This window comes from Stegodyphus dumicola, chromosome 8 (assembly GCF_044657685.1).
Source record: "Stegodyphus dumicola isolate Sdum_Otavi_A_Nest chromosome 8, ASM4465768v1".
NCBI lineage: Eukaryota > Metazoa > Arthropoda > Arachnida > Araneae > Eresidae > Stegodyphus > Stegodyphus dumicola.
In genome coordinates this window covers 32,577,375-32,595,633 of record NC_140775.1, presented here as the reverse complement: position 1 = coordinate 32,595,633, position 18,259 = coordinate 32,577,375, and the positions used below count along the sequence as shown (strand labels likewise).

Here is an 18,259-nt window from a genome sequence, read left to right as displayed (position 1 = left end):
GTTGTCATTCACCAGCTGGATTCATACACAGTAATCTAAAATAAACCTAAAGTTATAATCAAGCCAAATATTTACAAGTCTGACAATTGCCAAGGTTATAAGCTTTGGCCTATGCTTATAAATATTTCATTAAATTGGCCGCAGAGCACTGTATGACAAATCATTCCATCTTGCTAGAAGAAACAGAGCTAACTGTGCACAGAATTGTTAAAGTCCCCCCTTCTAAGGAAATCTGACACACAATCCATGCCATTTACAGGGTTCGTACACATTTCTGCACAGGGAAATTAAGTACTTTTAAGGACCATTAATGAAAAAAAATTAAGGACCTATGAGCAAATGACAAATTAATAAATTCAATTAAAAATATTATCTATGCCTGAATTTGACTCATGTAATACCATCCAAAAATAAAATAGACCCGTAATTAGGATGCATTCTTATTAAACATAACTTAATTAACATAATAGGTTTGAAGATACACTATACTTTACGAAATTTATCAAATAGCATTAAATATTTTACACTTATGACAGTTTGGCATATTTGAAAGAAGATAAGTGAAATTTTATTTACGTTTTAATAATAGTTAGTTTCATGTTGATTTTTTTTATGTCTCATTACTTGCTCAATCTAGAGGTTTCGTAAATGGTAGGTAGATTTTATGTCAAGCGTCATAGGTTAAAATAAGAAGTAAAATCATAATTAGAATGATTTATAACAAAAGACTGGCTGTTGTCACCGCTGCTCCTTGCCTAGAGAGAGACCTGCTGATCAGAACAAAACTGAAAGGCCTGATGTGAGCCCGGTTGCCAAGTTTTGAAAGTTAGTTGGACTCTGTCTGTTGGAGTTAGTGTCATAGCTCCGTGTAGAGTTCCAGGGGTTGTAACCCAGTTAATATACTTTAAGGTTCCAATAAGCCACTAAAAACTAGAGGTGACACTTAAATTGTTTTGTATTATTTTAGGTCTCATTAGATACGAAGAATTAGTTTTACATGAATTTTTACATTTTTTTGTTTTATCTTGTACCACGCTAAGGATTAATGAAAGGCAATAACTCACTTTAATATGCAGAGATAATTTTTAAGGGTAAGCAGTTAATTATAAATAAATAAATTAGGTAGTTAGATAACCTTAGTCATTATGGATTGTCTCAATCTCGCTAGTTTCTGCGTGCTTTATCTCCTAAGTTGTCAACCTCTCCACAATGTGCCTATGTCTATGTATGAAGGTTTACTTGATCTGGTAAGAGTTAAGTAGCCCAAATACCCCCGACAACATGAAGCAAGTTGTCGCTATGTCTCAAAGTAACTACAAAGTCAGACAGAGGTTTAAATAAGCCTCTTTTATTTTAAAAGAACTTAAAGGCATGTTCTTATGCTAACCAAATCAATTGCAGTTTGTGGTGATATAATTAAACAAGAACAGTCAAATTCAAATAAAAAAATGCAGACTAGTGGTCAAAGACTATACAATTTAATTTTAATTTAAGCTGGCTCAGTAACTCTCTTGTCATAACAAATTCAAATGTCAGCAGTGATAATGCGAACACAAAAAGTTTCAAATTATCAGAGCTGGCAGGAACTAATGCAACGAGCAAGCGGAGATTAAAAACACATTTTGTCTTACACACCAAAAACGTCAGTCTAAAAACTGTCTACGTGATTTGCATTCTGGGGAGGAAATAGAAACGGGAAATTATAGTAAAGGCTGAAATTATAAACAACTGCATACCTGCCAACCTCTAAAGATAAAAATTCAGAAGAACACAAAGAATTAATATCATGCTTTGATATTAAAAAAATAACAATTTATACAAATAGAAAAAAGAAAATTGTACTTACATTAGTAAATCTCAATTAAGTAGTAACTAAAAAATTTATTAGGAAACATAAAACAAGAAATTAATGTTGCACAAAAAATTATTGCAATGAATTTAGAGTGCATTTTTTGGCTTTAGCCAAAAATTCTTTGGAAAATTTCCTGTCATAACAATTAGTTTCCTCGTAACATTTAGCAATTAAAATGTTTTCTAGAGTTTTTGGTGAAATTGAAGAACAAAACATAGCTTTGTTTTTCTTCACAACACTGAAGACTCTCTCGCACTGTGGGGAATTACGAGATAGCACATAAAACTCTTGCTAGTCTATCATATTTTGGTGTTCCATCAGCTCTTTTTATTCTTTTTAAGGTACCAACGAGGACATCAAGTCTATCTTCTCCAGAACTGGCAAAGTCTTCAAACTGTGCAGCAGAAAATTGGTTCTGTAGTTCATCTAAAGTAACATTATGGCATTCATTTTCTTTAATTTTTAACAAAAATGGAAATTTATCAATAAAAAAAAAACGAATCGTTTCAAAAGATGAATTTTCAATTTGTTTCAAATTTGCCACTTCAGCATTTAAAAGAACTTCATTTTGCAAAGGAAACTTCCTTACAATGTAATCACAGGCTGAAGAAAAGTACTTTCTAACACATTGAAAAAATTCTTTTTTCTCATGATCTTTCAAAGAATTTACAAGTTCCCTGGTTTGATTTCCAATTATAAGATCATTGTCATCCTTTTGATTTGCCAAACTATTACAGGCAACACGAATCAACACACTGTTTTTCACAACGGACGGTTTTACGAACTTAGTATAAAGTTCTTTCAAAAGATCATTAAGAATTTGGATAAGCAGAGGAGATTTTGGCGAAGCTGATTGTAGAAGGGTATTTACACTTTCAAAAATCTTAATGGTACTTAACACAAAACTACAATATGCTTTGTTCAAATCCGAAGAAAGAAGATAGAAAATGCTTTCCTCCTGGCTAATAGAAGACTGTTTCTTCTTCCCTTCAACTTCTTTAACAAAGTTGACCTTTGAGGAGTCTTCTAAGCATTTTCTTTTTAAAGGGTTTGATTCTGTGTGTTGGCTTTTCCCTTTTAAAGCATTTTAATTAGAAGCAAAGTTGGTTTTCGGAATCTTATATGCCGACAAATTTGATGGGATCTGTGGTTTTGTTTTGGTCTCTTCGTGGAAATATTTTAGCAATGCATCCCACTGTTCAATAAACCTTCCTAGCGCTCTGCCTAAGGATAACCATCTCGTGCATACATGTTTCAGAATTTTTCTTGTTTCACCAGAGCACAGTTCTTGGAAATTCTTTAGGGTTTCTTTCCTTTTTACACTTTTTTCCAGATAGAAAAACATATCAATCAGAAGCTGGTCAATATTTAATGGTAAAGCAGCTGCAGCTTTTTCTGCTGCCAAATTAATTAAGTGGCATGGGCATCCATTAACAATTAATTCATTTTGTTCTTTTTTGAGGAAAGAGGCTACACTCTTTTTGTCACCCATCATGACATGAGGATTATCTGCACCAAATGAAATGCAGTTTGATATTGGGATGTTGTTTCAACTCATTAATTACCAAGGAGGCAATATTTTCCCCGTAGCGTCTCCATTCAACAATGGAAGACGCAAAAGATGAGTTTTCATTTCATTAGAAACGTCACAGAAATATGTGACAACGATGGGGTAAAGCTTCCAATTGCTGTTGTTGCTGCCATCGATTGACACCAAAAATGCTGAATTCCGGAGTGCAGCTATCGTTTTACTTTGTGCATTGCAAGCAATTTCGTTCACAATAGAAGATGTTTTCGTGCGAGCACAAGCATATTTCTGAGCAATCTTGGAGTCGGGAAACATCCGTCTGAAAAGTTGACTGGCGTGATCGGCAGTGCTTAGCGGCACGTTGTGTTCAATGAGGAATGCAGTAAACAAACACTCTGCCTAAATGACATCGGCATCCGAATTCGTAGCTGAATTTGAAAAAAAAATCATCCACTTTCTTTGACTCTGTCGAAGCCGAAACATTAACTTCATGCTTTTTAGACTTAACATGCTTCACAATGTCACTTCTTCCACCGTGACTTATTATGAAGTCACACACGCACACGTTGCAAAATGCATAGTTATTTCCTTTGAAGGATTCTTTAATTGCTGGAAATTCGGCTTTATAGGCAGGCCGAAAATATTGAGAATACGGTTTTTTTAAACTCATTTTGTAACGACGACGTATTAAGAAAATTCGTAGCATGTGCAAACAAAAAAAAAAAAAAAAAAAAAAACAGAATGCAACAATCCACGCTTGCTGAGTCCGAGCTGAGTAATTCCCGTGCTGCTGAAGCGAATGCGAAAAAAATAATCTGGCGCCCACAAAGAAAAGAGTGGGAGAAACAAGTTCAGTGCATTGGATTGGCTGGTTAAGCGGCAAGTTGGGAGAAACCGCAGGTTACTGGATTCGAAGTATCAGTAGTTGGTGGTAAAACACAATGCAATTGGCGAAAATCGCTGAATTGGGAAAAAATTCTAAAATTTCGATAAAAATCACTAAAAACACTTGAAAAAGGAAAAAAATCGTAAAAAATGGATTACGATCGTAAAATCGTAAAGACAAACGCATTTTCGTAAAAATTACGAAAAATTCATAAAAGTTGCCAGGTATGCAACTGGGTAATTTACATAATAATACCCGTATATATATTTGAAGAATAATTTTCTTTTTCTGTATGTATTCGGTTTCTTTCTTCAACACGCTTCCTTTTCATTTTAGAATTTTTGGATTTAATTAAAGATTTCTGTTATTCTAAAAAACTAAGAAATTATGTATAGAAAGAATGTATAGAAAAAGCTGCTAATTTTATTTCTTTGGTAATATGAACAATCACAAGAAATATGAAATATATATGGTAAGGGACAGTTGCAGAGCTGGTGTGACAGAATTTTTAGAATTTATTGACTCACCGAGCAACAAAACCTAGAAATGGCAAAACTTAAAATTTAGAGAGGCACTGGAAGCAGAATTTAGCAAAATTTAGAATCTACAGATATAAGTTTAATATTCCATGTGATTGCACCAGGTGGGAAAATGCCTAACGTCAGACCTGTGTATGATGCATTAAGACATATTAGTTGAATCTTTTAAATTGCCAGTTTTCAATTTCTCTATTAATCAAAAAATTCCAATTTATAATACCTGTTACTGTGATAAGATTAGAAGCCTTTTTAATATTTTCCATGCTTGTGTCTAGTACACAGTATAAAATAAAGGGAAGATAAACATGTTAAGAAAAAGATTCTAGTATCAGAAGTAAAGCATTCAAGTATTATGTTTTCCATTGTTCTTCCAGATGTTCTCCAAAAAGTACATTGCAAACTTTCTGCAAAATACATCCATTACGTGTTAATACCATAGAGACATTTTTCATTTTGTCACATTTTTCTAGAATCTGCTGGAAACGTGGGTCTATAAATCTTGCCTTCAAATCCTTCTAAATTTTCCAAGTTGCAATGTCTAATGTCCCGAAGGAAAATTACCCCTACCAATTTTGTAACAGCTAACAGCCAGAAATATTTTTTGGGGGGGAAAAAAAAAAAAAAAAACACACAGACGGAAAAAGCGTAAAATTAAATTTATAGAGAAGACTGATACATACTCTGAGACAATTACATGAGAAAACTCTTATCATGAAAAAATTTAAATGAAGATATTTTTATTTAATATGTTATTTTTTAAATATAATTTCAATATATTACCATTATTTTAATCAAATTTATCAATGTTACAATGTTTAAAAAAATCGTCGAAAAATTCCCAAATCTTGGAATTAAAAATTTTCTATAGAAACTGATCTCAAAAATAGCCAAAATGTTAATAAGTCGCCAAATTTATAGCCTTTAAATAAAAGAAATCACATCCCCAAAAGCGAATAGTTGTTTAAGAGCTCTTCATTAGAAAAAGTGAAATAATGTCGAAATACTTGTTTCACTTCTTGCTCAAAATCTCACCATTTATATTAGAAATAGGAACAAATCATAGTCCATTCAAATAACCATATTTATCAGTGAGTCGCCAAAAATATACCTCCAATTTGCTAATTCACACTCAAAATGACAGTCATATAAACAGACAGAAATTTCACTGATTCAAATTAAGGACTTTCTGCCGATTTTGGTCAAAATTAAGGACTTTTAAGGACCAAAAATCGATTTAAAAAACTTAAGGACTCTTAAGGTTCGTACGAACCCTGCATTTATTTCTTTAGTTTATGGGCCATTCAGATTCACAACACACTGTTTCAAATCAGATTACATTAAGGCTCTGGATGAATGTCATGTATTATTAGTGAACAAACTTGTCTCATGGCAAAAAGTTTCTGGCAAAAAGAATGAAATGGCCATATACAAATGTAATCAGTGAATATTCCCGCTCTAAAACTAGACCTCCTCCCCCCAAAAAAACTAAAATTCTAAACAAAAACATTATTAACATCTAATTTCATTTTCCATAACCTGAACTCTTTGGATATAACATTCTAATATAAAAATATAAGAACATTTCTTAAAGCTTTATATTATATATTGCATTAATATTATACAAATCAACAACTCTGAAAACACACATACTATCAGCATATTCTGCTGAAATCATTTTCAGGGAGGGGGAATTCACTAAAGGGCATAACAGACTGCCTGACAATATGAAATGTAACAAAACTGAATATTTACAAAAGTGTCTTTTGCCAATGACTAAGATGAACATATTCCATAAGACATTTGCAGCCAGTTACCAATTTTTAAAAAAGTCGTCCTCCCCTTCCTGGATTTAATGTGAACAAAATGATAAGGAAGACTCCTCCTCAGCATCAGCACTTGAGCAATGCCTAATGCCGATTCTGATAATTGTATGGACGAAAGTGTCACTACAAAGTTTGAACCTAATAATTCAGCTGTTAATAGATGGTTGATACTGCTGAGAAAACTGAATATAATACTTATGAATATATTATACAATGTATACAAAAATTGGATTTACAAATAGAAAGTACCATGATCTATCTCATGGCCTTTCAATAGAAACCTTTTATTGCTGAAGAAGATAAAGCTACTGAGACTGCAGTTAACTTCTCCAGGACTAAACCAAGAGGTCAATAAACTCGGAGGTAAGTGTAATTTGACTAGCACTACAGGCATTGTTCTATCTAAACTTAAAACTGGTGTTCATAAGACTAGATGTAAAAGTGCTACTGTTGAAAATATTAACATTGATAGTGATGATTTTGAATTAGCCACCAAAACTGCTAAACAGATTAAAATTGGTACTATACCGAAGTCTATAAAGTAGTAACTAATTTCATGTCTTGAACAATGAAAATAATAATGATAAAACCCCAGCAGTTCAGGTTGTACAGCAGCAGCAAAACAACGGCCTGCTCCTGCCTATCATGATTAACCCTGGCAGTCTACCACATGAGGAATTTTTTAAAAAATTGGCACTTTTTAAATGATGAAAATATAGTTTTTGATAATGAATTCAAATAGTAACTAATTCTTAAATGCAAGCAACACAAAAATACCTTACACATAAAAAACATTTTTATTACTAGCATCGTTTAAAAAAAAAAAACACTTTAATCAGTTTTTGTACAAATGTTATAAACAGTGGCAGATTTTGCTTTCTTTAAGAAAGAAATTTCATAATTTTGTTCATAGCAATTGTCATGTAGGCCTGCTTTCACTAAAAAAAGTTTTTCTAATTTGTCATCACTAATATTAGATCTAAATTTAGTCCTCGTTTACCCAACAACACTGAAAATCCTCTCACACTCTGCATTACTATGGGGAACTGTCAAGATGGCCAACATAATTCTAGACAGTTCACTATATTTTAAAATTCCATCAGCATCTTTCAGTTTTCCAATTAAAATCCACTGGGTGTCAATACTAGCTGATTTTATAACTTCATCCAAGTTTTCTAATTGTAAATTGCTGTTATGCAGCTGTTGGAACTGTTTCAATTTTTTCTTCCTTTTAGAACTCCTTTCAAGATAATAAATATCAACATTTATTGGTAAAGTTCATCCACATTTATTGGTAAAGAAGCTGCCCCCTTTTCAGCTGCTAAATTTAAGAGGTGACAAGTGCACCTCATAATCTGCAAATCTGAATTTTCCTTTCTCAAGATGCCTGCAACTCCAGTCTTCAAGCTTACCAATACTGGTGCATTACCAGCACCAAGTGCTAAGCAATTATCCAGAGGGACTGCATTTTCTTTTAAAGTTTGAATAATTAGCTGTGCTATATTAAAGCCTGTCAAATGTCCGTCTAAAGTGGGGACAGAAAGTAAACTGCATTCAATTTCTGAAGACTCTGGATTAAAAAAGAAACAACAATTGGATACAGTTTTGAATCGGTATTATTGCTTCCATCCGTTGAGAGGCAGACAGGAGCTGTTTTAATGCAATCAATAACTGAAGATTTATTTTTCAAATCCATTTCTTTAACAATTGCTCCTGTTTTGGTTCTTGCACTTGAGTATTTCTTAGCGATTTCACTATCGGGAAACATTTTTCTAAATAAAGCTGCAGTGTGATCCAATGCATTCAGTGCCACGTTGTTCTCCAGTAAAAAGGCAGAGAACAGACATTCTGCATTAATAACTTTTTGGTCCTTTGTTTCCGAAGAAAAATTTAATTTTTAATTTTTTTCAAAACAACTCATGTTATCCTTGTGTTTTTGTGTACGCACATGTTTTAGAACATCCGCCCTTCCACCATGCGAAATCGAAAAATCGCAACGACAGGCGGTACACATCACAAATTTATCATATTTCCTTGAGGAAATAATGGAAGGAAAGTCAACCGTGTACAATTTTTTGAAACGTACACGAGTATTTCACCTTTCTCGCAGACATAACAAAAGATGATAATTTCTAAAACTATTTCCCAAAGGCACGTGTACTCACACAACTCCGGACAAAAATGACCGAAATAACTAAAGAACATCCAAATAAGAGCTTGCTTTGTCCTCATTGGCTAATATGTGCCAGATGACACGCAGTGGAGCACGATGCCCATTAGAGAACTTGAGAACGACGTTTCTGGATACGTATACACTCTCACTCACAAAGCAGAAGTTATCTAATTCGCAAGGTTTTGTTTTAGATATAATCCAGAAAAAATTAAATTGCTTTCAGACATCCAAAATCACTTTTTTTTTTGTTCATATAACAAAGTATTAAGCCAAGTTCCACAAAAATTGTGAGAAATTTTAAGAATAAGAAAAAGTTGGGAGAAATATATTGTAAATCAGGTTGGCGAGAGAGCGGTCGAAAATAGTCTCCCGCCTGAATTGGGAGAGTTGGCAACAATTCTAATAATAACAACATTAAATTATTTAAAAATTTATCCATACCAGTGATATAAATGGTAAAAATCAAATTTCTGAATTTCTGACATTCTTTAAATACATTAATGATATAAATGAAATTTTTGGAAAAGACAGGATTAAAGTTACAAATAAAACATTAAAAAATTATATGCCTACACTAAAAGCAGCTAGTGATCCTGATGATAAAATGTATATTTTTCTTGAAATAACTAATGAAATTAAGAATTATGACTCAGAAGTGTTGCATTTACAATAGTTACATTTCTGTTTTTTTTTTAATTTTACAGTTTACTTTTTGGATAGCTTAATCAAAAGTACTTAATTCCTATATTAGCTCTGCCCCTTTCTAATGCTTGTTTTGCTTGTTAAAACATTCTAGCCTACTATGAACTTGTTTACCAAACTTGAATGATTGTCATGCCTCCCTGGCTACTGCTTACACTAACATTTCAAGATTATCCTTTTCATGACAATGGACTTTCCCATATGTTTTTCTCTATTTTTTGTTTTACCTACACATCATATGATTTGCTACTTTAGCTCCACTAACTTCAATCTGGAGGCATATCTTCGTCTGGATGATTTCATGGCTTGAGAAATGGCTATTGCCTTTCCCTTTCTTCCACACCATCCTGTTAGGCATATTTCAATGTTATGTTCCCATCTCAATGCAGTTCTACACAGGATAGGGCAATGAACTTGTGACTGAGCTCACGTAAGTGATTCTTTTAGGAAATTAACCACAAAGCAGTCATCTATAGGCATAGTTACACACTTTAGATCACAGTGTTTAATATGTACGAGAAAAATCAAACACATTTTTTAATTAGTAACATTGTAATTATATAATATCTTTAATGTATAATGACAGGAGAAAAAATCCGAATACCAAGAAAAAATTATTGTAGAACAATGAAATTTCAGAAATACATTTGTCTATGTAACATATTTAATTGATTAAATTATCAGGTTCATGGGTTAATTCAAATGTGCGAAAAGCAATTTAAAACGTGAAATGCTCATACATTAAAAACCAGTATAACCATCAGAATTTTAAATGCAAGCATGCATGCATAATATAGTACGGTTGCTGAATGTCAGTTTGTGGGATGAAGCTCCATGCCTCTTGCATTTCGTCGATCAACACAGGGATGGTTAATGCTAGTTGTGAATAATGTTGGAGTTGTCCAATACGTGCTCTATTGGAGAAAGATCTGGTGATATAGAAGGCTACGGCAACATGTTGACACTCTACAGAACATGCTGGGTTACAACAGCAGTATGAGGGCGAGTTTTATCTTGTTGCAAAACATCCCACTGAATGCTGTTCATGAATGGCAGCAAAACAGGGTGAATCACCAGACTGATATACAAATTTGCATACAGAGTGCATAGGATGACCACAAGAGTGCTTCTGCTGTCATACGAAATTGCTCCATAGACCATAACTCCTAGTGTAGGTTCAGTGTGTCTAGGCCGCAGACAGGTTGGTTGCAGATGCTCACCTGGCTTCCTTGTAACCAACACACACCCATTACTAGCACCAAAGCAAAACTGGCTTTCATCAGGGAAAAAAAAAAAAAAAAAAAAACAGAGTTCCTCTCTGTCCTCTAATGAGCTTTAGCTTGACACCACACGTCGCGAACAGCAGTAGTTTGGAATCAGTGGAATGCACACTATAAGACATCTGGCTCAAAGCTGTCCTTCAAGTAACCGATTTGTAACAGGTCACTGTAGTGCCAACTACAGCTCGAATTTCTGCTGCAGACACAGTATGACACGCCACAGCTATACAATGAACATATCGATCTTCTCTCTTACTAGTGTCATGTGGCCGCCTGGAAGCTGGTCTTTTTGAGTCAATACTTTTCTTTGACCAATGCTGCCAACCAATAATACACAGTGGATACATTCCTGCTGTCTTTCTGCAATATCGTGGAAAGAAAATCCACCTTCTAATAGCCCTATTACACAACCTAGTTCAAACTCACTGAGCTGTTGACAGCGACTTCTTCGTCTTCTTAAAGGCACTGTTGACTAACATTAACTCACTATGTCAGATCTCAATGATAAATAATGCTCACGAACTTTATAACGAGTATTTAAAGTAAACCTGACCTTGCATTCTCGTATTGGCACACTTATGCCTTAAGTACGAAATCTGAATAGATGTCATCTTTCATAAGTATAAACATGCTTACCAAATTTCATTTATCTAGCACAATTCCTTCTTGGTGTTAGGATTTTTTACCCTTCAATGTATATAAAGCAAAGGAAAAATATGCTGACTGGTTAACATTCAAAGATGATAATGATTGATTAACCAGAAGTGACATATATACTAAAATATAAAAATCAACAAAAGATAATAAAATATACCTCGAAACAAGGTTACAATATACTATGCACTGTGAGAATTTCACAGCACATAATAATTTCTTCAGAGCTTCAAGTTTCAGTTTGTAAGCCAAAACAGGCATTTTGCATTCATCAACTAGACAGGCATAGTGAACAGTACCTAAAAAATAACTGCATATCACAAAAACACCTATACTAAACCACTGTCTTAACTACAATGAAAATTATGAAAACTACAGTTTAATGAAAGTATAATGGCAGGAAAAAAATGATTTCATATTACAATAAAGTTTTGTTTGGCAGTGGAGCTATACTATTGCAAATTTATTTATATCAAGCCAGTTCCTGTTGCTAATTTCTGCTTTATTGAGCATTCAATCATCTAAAGCATTCTTTTACAATAATTAAAAATACCCATGGATCAGGATTGCCACTCAAACAAAAGAATGAAATTCCCTGACTTTTCCAAGTTTATTTTAAGAAAATTACTGTAGTGGCTGTGCTGAGAGGTAAACTAATTACGGTACCAATTGAAACACAAAAATTTGCCAATTACATATAACTATATATATACAAGAAGTGTTTTTTAAGTAAGGGCCGTTTCAAAATAAAAACTAAAAGAAAGAAAATTTTCAAAAACCAAATTTATTTTCAGATTTTACATACGTTTCTCTATTTTTTAACACAGTTGCCAAGTTCTTTTAAACCCTTATCATACCTTAGAACTAGATTTTGAACATCCTCTTCGTAGAAACATGCTAAATGCTCCGATAACCAAGAGGTCATGGCCGTTTTCAAGTTTTTGTTATTGTTGTAGTGGTTGCTCCCGAGATGATGTTTGAGATAGCAGAAAAGATTAAAATTGCTCGGCACAAGGTCTGATCTATAGGGTGGGGGGACCAAAACAGTCTAATAAAGCTTGGGTCTGAGCTGTGGTGTGAGGCCTAGCATTGTCATGGAGTAGCAAAATTTCCTCTGTCGGCATGCAGCGTCTTTTGTTTAGAATCGCTCAGCATAACTTTCACCATAGGCTACCACATTTATGATGGTTCCATTTTAAATTAAGCTGACCAACAAAACATCATGCCTATCCCAAAACAAAGACGCTACAATCTTGCACTGGGACAGAGTCTGGCCTTGCCCCTTACAGGAGAGTGTGCGTGTCTTCACTTCCTGCTCTGTTATTTCTATTTGGAGTGACACATAAAACCCACATTTTGTCTCTCGTTACGATCCTACTCATCATGGTGTCACCTTCTTCGTTATAACGATTAAAAAAATTCAGCGAACATTCAAATCTTTTGTATCTGTGGTTCGCCGTTAGGAGTTTAGGGACCCAATGGGAGCACAGTTTCTTAACTTTTCAGAGCCATAATTTTTCAGTGCTGTACAGAAACAATCTTGTACAGCACTGACCTAGACACTTCAGGAAATTTGTTTGAAAGAGTGTTTATGGTGAAGCATCTGTTCTAAAGAATTTTTGCTTCAACTGAAGCCACTATACCATCTGCAATCACAGATGGGAAACCAAAGTGGGACTTATCATGAACTCTGTTACATACAGCTTTGAAGTCTGACCCACTTACGCACTTTCCCTTCACTCATGGCAGTAGCTCCATTAACTTCACAAATCTGCTGGTGAATGCAACAGGCAAAAAAAAAAAAAAAAGCTACGTAGCTACGTACATAATCCCCAAAGCATTACTATTATAATAGGAGTTGTTTTCTCCACAAAAGATGAGATTAGAATCTTCCCAATCTGAATTACGAAATGTCCTTTTTTTTTTTTTTTTTTTTTTTTGGCAGCTAAACAAAAGAAATCTATTTAATGATATTTTTAAATAAATTCAGGTATTTTATATTTAGCAGCACACATAAGCAAAAAATATGTGCATAAAATTTCATGACAGTATGCCATCATACTGCTAGAATTACCATATATACTCGCATATAAGTCGAACCCCTACTTCGACATAAAAAATTCGTAGAAAATAAGAAACCCGCGTATAAGTCGATCCCCCACTTTCCGAAATCGATCGAGAAACTTTGAAAATTTTTTTTAAGTACTACATTTATTCAAAATCATCTGAAAAAAAAGTAAATATACGATAGAAAAACCTTGGTAAATAAACAAAATCAAAATCCTTCAACGTCTGATTCATGGTCAGATTCGCCAAACATTTCATAGAACTCTTCTGTCGTTATTGGCTCGTCATCATACATATTTTCAGTCTCGAACTCTGTACTGTTACAATCACTACTACAGCCTTCGTCGTCATTTTCACTTTCAAAAACAGCATCATCTTCCGTGCCATCTAGTTCGTTGCTAATACAACATTTTTTAAATGATTTTATAATCATTCAGAGGGTATTTCACAGGCATTCGCATTTTTCAGGGGCAAAAACATAAAAATTTCCAAAAGTGTCCACAATTTTGGCCACCACTGTAGTTTGTCACATAATTTAAGTCATGAAATTACTTCAAGTAAGTGACTTATTTCATAAGTTGTCCAATTCGAGTGCGGGAAGAAAACAACTGCATTATACAAAGAAATTTTTGAACTTCCGATTCTTTTAATTTTTTATGGCCCCGCGTATAAGTCGACCCCCCCCCCCACTTTGAAGTCTTTTTTTTTTTGCCCAAAATATCTCGACTTATACGCGGGTATATACGGTAGTTTCAGGAGTATGCCAGAGAAAATTGTATGAAATTTCAAAGTGTGTGTGTATTGAGAATACTGCAAAGCACACTAGAGATATCTGCCTAAGGGAAGGGATGCCTTCGTGGAGGACTTTCTAAGGGAAACTGGCTTGTATACACATTACACATGGGGAAAACCACAAAAACGCCAATGCAGCCAGCCCGTTCATGGGATTCAAACCTCGGACCGAACTACCAGTGTTCAGCGATTTTACCACTCGGCCGCTGGTGGGCTGAAATTTCAAAGTATTATTAACTAATAATAAATAAATTTAGAAGGAAGAAGCCACATTAAATGATATGAATAATATTAAAATAAAGTTCATTACTTAAAGATTAAAAATTGAATTTCAATAATCAACAATATTTTGGCGAATATATTGGGTTGTTCAGAAAGAAATTTCATTTTTCCCCAACAGAGGGGTTAATTGCACTTTTTTACAGCCAACTTCACGCTACTATATATTTTGTGTGCATAACTATTATATATTTTGACAGCTGATATAGCAAGGCTTGCTTGTGAAAAAAATTTGATTAATTCTACATGGTAGTTTTTGGTTGGTATCCTTTTAAATATGAAAAGTGAAAAAAGCAGCATTTTCAGCATATTTTCCTTTTTTACAATAAAAAAGATAAAAATGCTCTTCAAGCAAGAAAAAAATTATCCGATGTGTATGGAGAAGATATACTGACAGAATACCAGTGACAAAACTGGTTTGCAAAATTTCGATCCGGCAGTTCTGATGCACCATGTTCTGGAAAGCCAGTTGAAGCAAGCTATATCTGAAAAATATGAGAAGCTACAACATGAGAAACCCATATGTCGAGCTTTGAGATTAAACCTAGGTGTTTCAAATGATCATGAATGGTCGAATTCGATAAGTTTCATCTCTCAGCTTTCTCATGAGTCGTTATTTTCTGGTTTGTATCAATTAATGCCTTTATTGTGTCTTCTTCAGCTTCAACTCGCTTTCCAGAATGTGGTGCATCTTCAAGATCAAAACTGCCCGTGAAAGCAATGAAAATCTCATGCAACCTCATTAAATTATGATAAACTATTTCAGACAGCTAAAATTCTAGATAAATTTAGTTATTTCAATGGCTCCCACACAGTTTTAATGAAAGTTGACTATACAACATAATATCGCTATTATAAAATCTTTAATAGTTCAAATTTAATGGAGCACAGAACAAATTGCATTCGCACAGAAATACTTACCTAATAGAGATAATTCATCAATATTCAAACGAATAACATAGGGTTGCCTGAAATATTTATTAATAATTGCTTCGAGTTCTTTTGGATAAGTAGCACTAGCTGCTATTACTTGCTTATCTTCTGGAAGTGTCTGAAATATCCAACTAGAAAAATAACAACATAAGCATAATTAATACATTCATTTCTTAAAAATCCCATTTACATATTTAAAATGATTTATTTTAGTACTTTAAAAGCAGAACAAAATTACAATAGTAAAGAAAAATCTTCATTATGTTTTTGTAAAAATTTTTAACATGCATATCTGAAAACATATTGATATATCCTGACAGTACCAACAAGTGGATGACACAAAGCCAAAAATATAATAAACTTTGCTATGTGAAGCTTTTTCTGATACATGGCAGTAATTATTCAACTTTACAGTTACAAGTTTTAAAAGCTACTTCAAACTAGTTTCAATTTGGGTTTCATACATTATTTCAATCTTTAGTGCAATGTATTTTATAATGTTTGCAACAACTGCATTGATTCGGTTACATCAAAATAAGTAGAACTAACTTATTTTGATGATTTTGATACTGACTTATTTATGAAAAAGATTTATATGCTTTTGAATGAATTATTCTACAGTAAGGGCAATAACTTTCTATTAAATAAATACAATATGACTAAGTGAGAACTACAAAATTTACTCATTGTAACATATATTATGAAATTTGTGTGTATGTAAATAATTTTAGGTAAATTATATGTGAAATTACATTATCTTTTCTATAATATAGCATGAAAAGCCTGAAGAAAGCAAAGCTTTGCCAGAAAAATAAGATTACAAAGGCAAGTAGTATATGGCTATCTTGCTAAATTGGAGAGATATCAATCACCAAGTTGGCAATTAATTTTTGTTGTTGCTGATCTTTTTAGCAACATTTCGTACAGGTTCCTGCATAACTGTAATTGATCCCTACATGTAAGTGTAACCATATCTGGCTTTCATATGTAACTTTAGCTGATATGCATGCCTTTCAGTAATTTCGAGAGACGAAAGGTACTAGAGATTTCTCGGCAGCCAAGAGAAAACTTTACTGAACCATGCATAAAAATTAATTTTTTTCATACATTCTTTCACGATCTCATCTCACTCAGTGCATTGAGACTACTTCATACTATTCTGCTTCTTAAAATATTTACAACTGTAAATATTGACCTAGCATCAATCAATATTTATGCAAGCAGTCTAGAGTCCTTTTTTTTTTTAACACATGGCATTCTGAATTATGCTATCAAGATTTGATTAAAAACAAAAGAATTTATGTGACTCACTCAATATCTCCAGTACATGTTGCTCTGAGAAGTTCATCTGCTTCATCAAGGACAAATAAGCGAACTGCATTTGTTCGCAAGTATCCTATATCTATAAGCTGTTTTATCCTACCTATAAATAAATAAAAAACATTGGTGTCAATTTTGAAAAACAGATGCGGTCTCAAAAACTCAAATGAATTGAGGGCCAAATGCACAATCTGATAACAGCTGTCGGGCCATTTTTTCAAAAAATTTAAAAACATTATTTAAAAAAACTCAGTTTTAAATTCCACTTCTAGATATTTATTAAAGCATACATAAACAATAATAGTAAAAATGTAAAGGGGAAAAAACTCAAATTTATATCTATATTCTACCAGAAGTTTAAACATCAGTACCTGCAAGAACTTTCTATTGGTTATAACTTTGTAATTCAAACTTACTTACAGCTAAATATTAAATTTTAGACCGACTTTTTTCAGGTAATTTCAATATGTTGATGAATCACTAAATAACTTACTTTTAATTTATGCCAGAAACCTAGAAACACCAGAATACCGAAGTGCCACTAGACTGGCAAACTAAATTTACTGATTGTACCAATGCGGCAATTGTAAAATTGTTAAGAACTGTAACTGCAAGATATACATAATTAAAATGCATTCGTGGGTGGCATAAAATTGCTTCCTGGGCTGCAGGTTTGAGTTCACTGAAATACAGTACCAAAAAAATACAGTGTAATGCAAGAAATATTAAAAGTAAGTTCTCTCACATATTATGAATGCAGATTTTCTATTATACACAACTTTAAAGGATTATAGATCAACAAAAATCAAGCTTTTAAAATAGAATGGGTGCAAACTGTATTTATATATATATAACTGTATAACATAGATATTTTTCTCAAAATCAGACTTTTTCTGATATGACATGTTTATTTTTAGTCGCACTTGCTTATGTAAAGAAATTTGGTATTACTTTTGGTTTTGATATTAACATTAAATCTGTATTAATATTTTAAAAATATTAATTGTAAAAAATTGTTTTAAATATTAATTTTAAATTTGTTTGAACATAGTTAACATTATAAATAAACTGAAAATACAATAATAATACTGTGTAATATCAGTAATAGGCTAGTACAGTCAAAAGTCGTTAATTCGGACACCCATAATTCGGAATGATCTATAATCCGGACATCAAAACTAAAAACTTTCTGCGCATGCGCCACGTTGACACATGCGCAGAGGCGTTCACGCGTGCGCGTAACACCTTTTACGACTGCGCATATGAGTGTGCGCAAGTGCAGAATACGTTTTCACGTGCGCATTTTATGTATAATGGACGTATAAGCTAAAATTATCTAATTATCTATTTCAGTTAATGTTGATGATTGCGTTGTTCCTTAATTTTCGAATTGCATCCGGCTTATTACTTTTTCCAGACTGTAAGAGCAAT

At 33.2% G+C, this 18,259-nt stretch overlaps 1 protein-coding gene across 1 annotated transcript in view; it reads right to left on the bottom strand.

Annotated features, from left to right (window-relative positions):
- Positions 1-18,259, bottom strand: part of LOC118180204 (uncharacterized) — a 63,335-nt gene that overhangs the window by 13,079 nt on the left and 31,997 nt on the right. The window contains exons 4-6 of the mRNA XM_085821717.1: positions 16,820-16,931; positions 15,497-15,639; positions 11,598-11,736 (exon numbers count right to left, since the gene is read on the bottom strand). Of these exons, the coding sequence (XP_085677843.1) occupies positions 11,598-11,736; positions 15,497-15,639; positions 16,820-16,931 (394 nt within the window). The remainder of the gene's footprint in view (positions 1-11,597; positions 11,737-15,496; positions 15,640-16,819; positions 16,932-18,259) is intronic.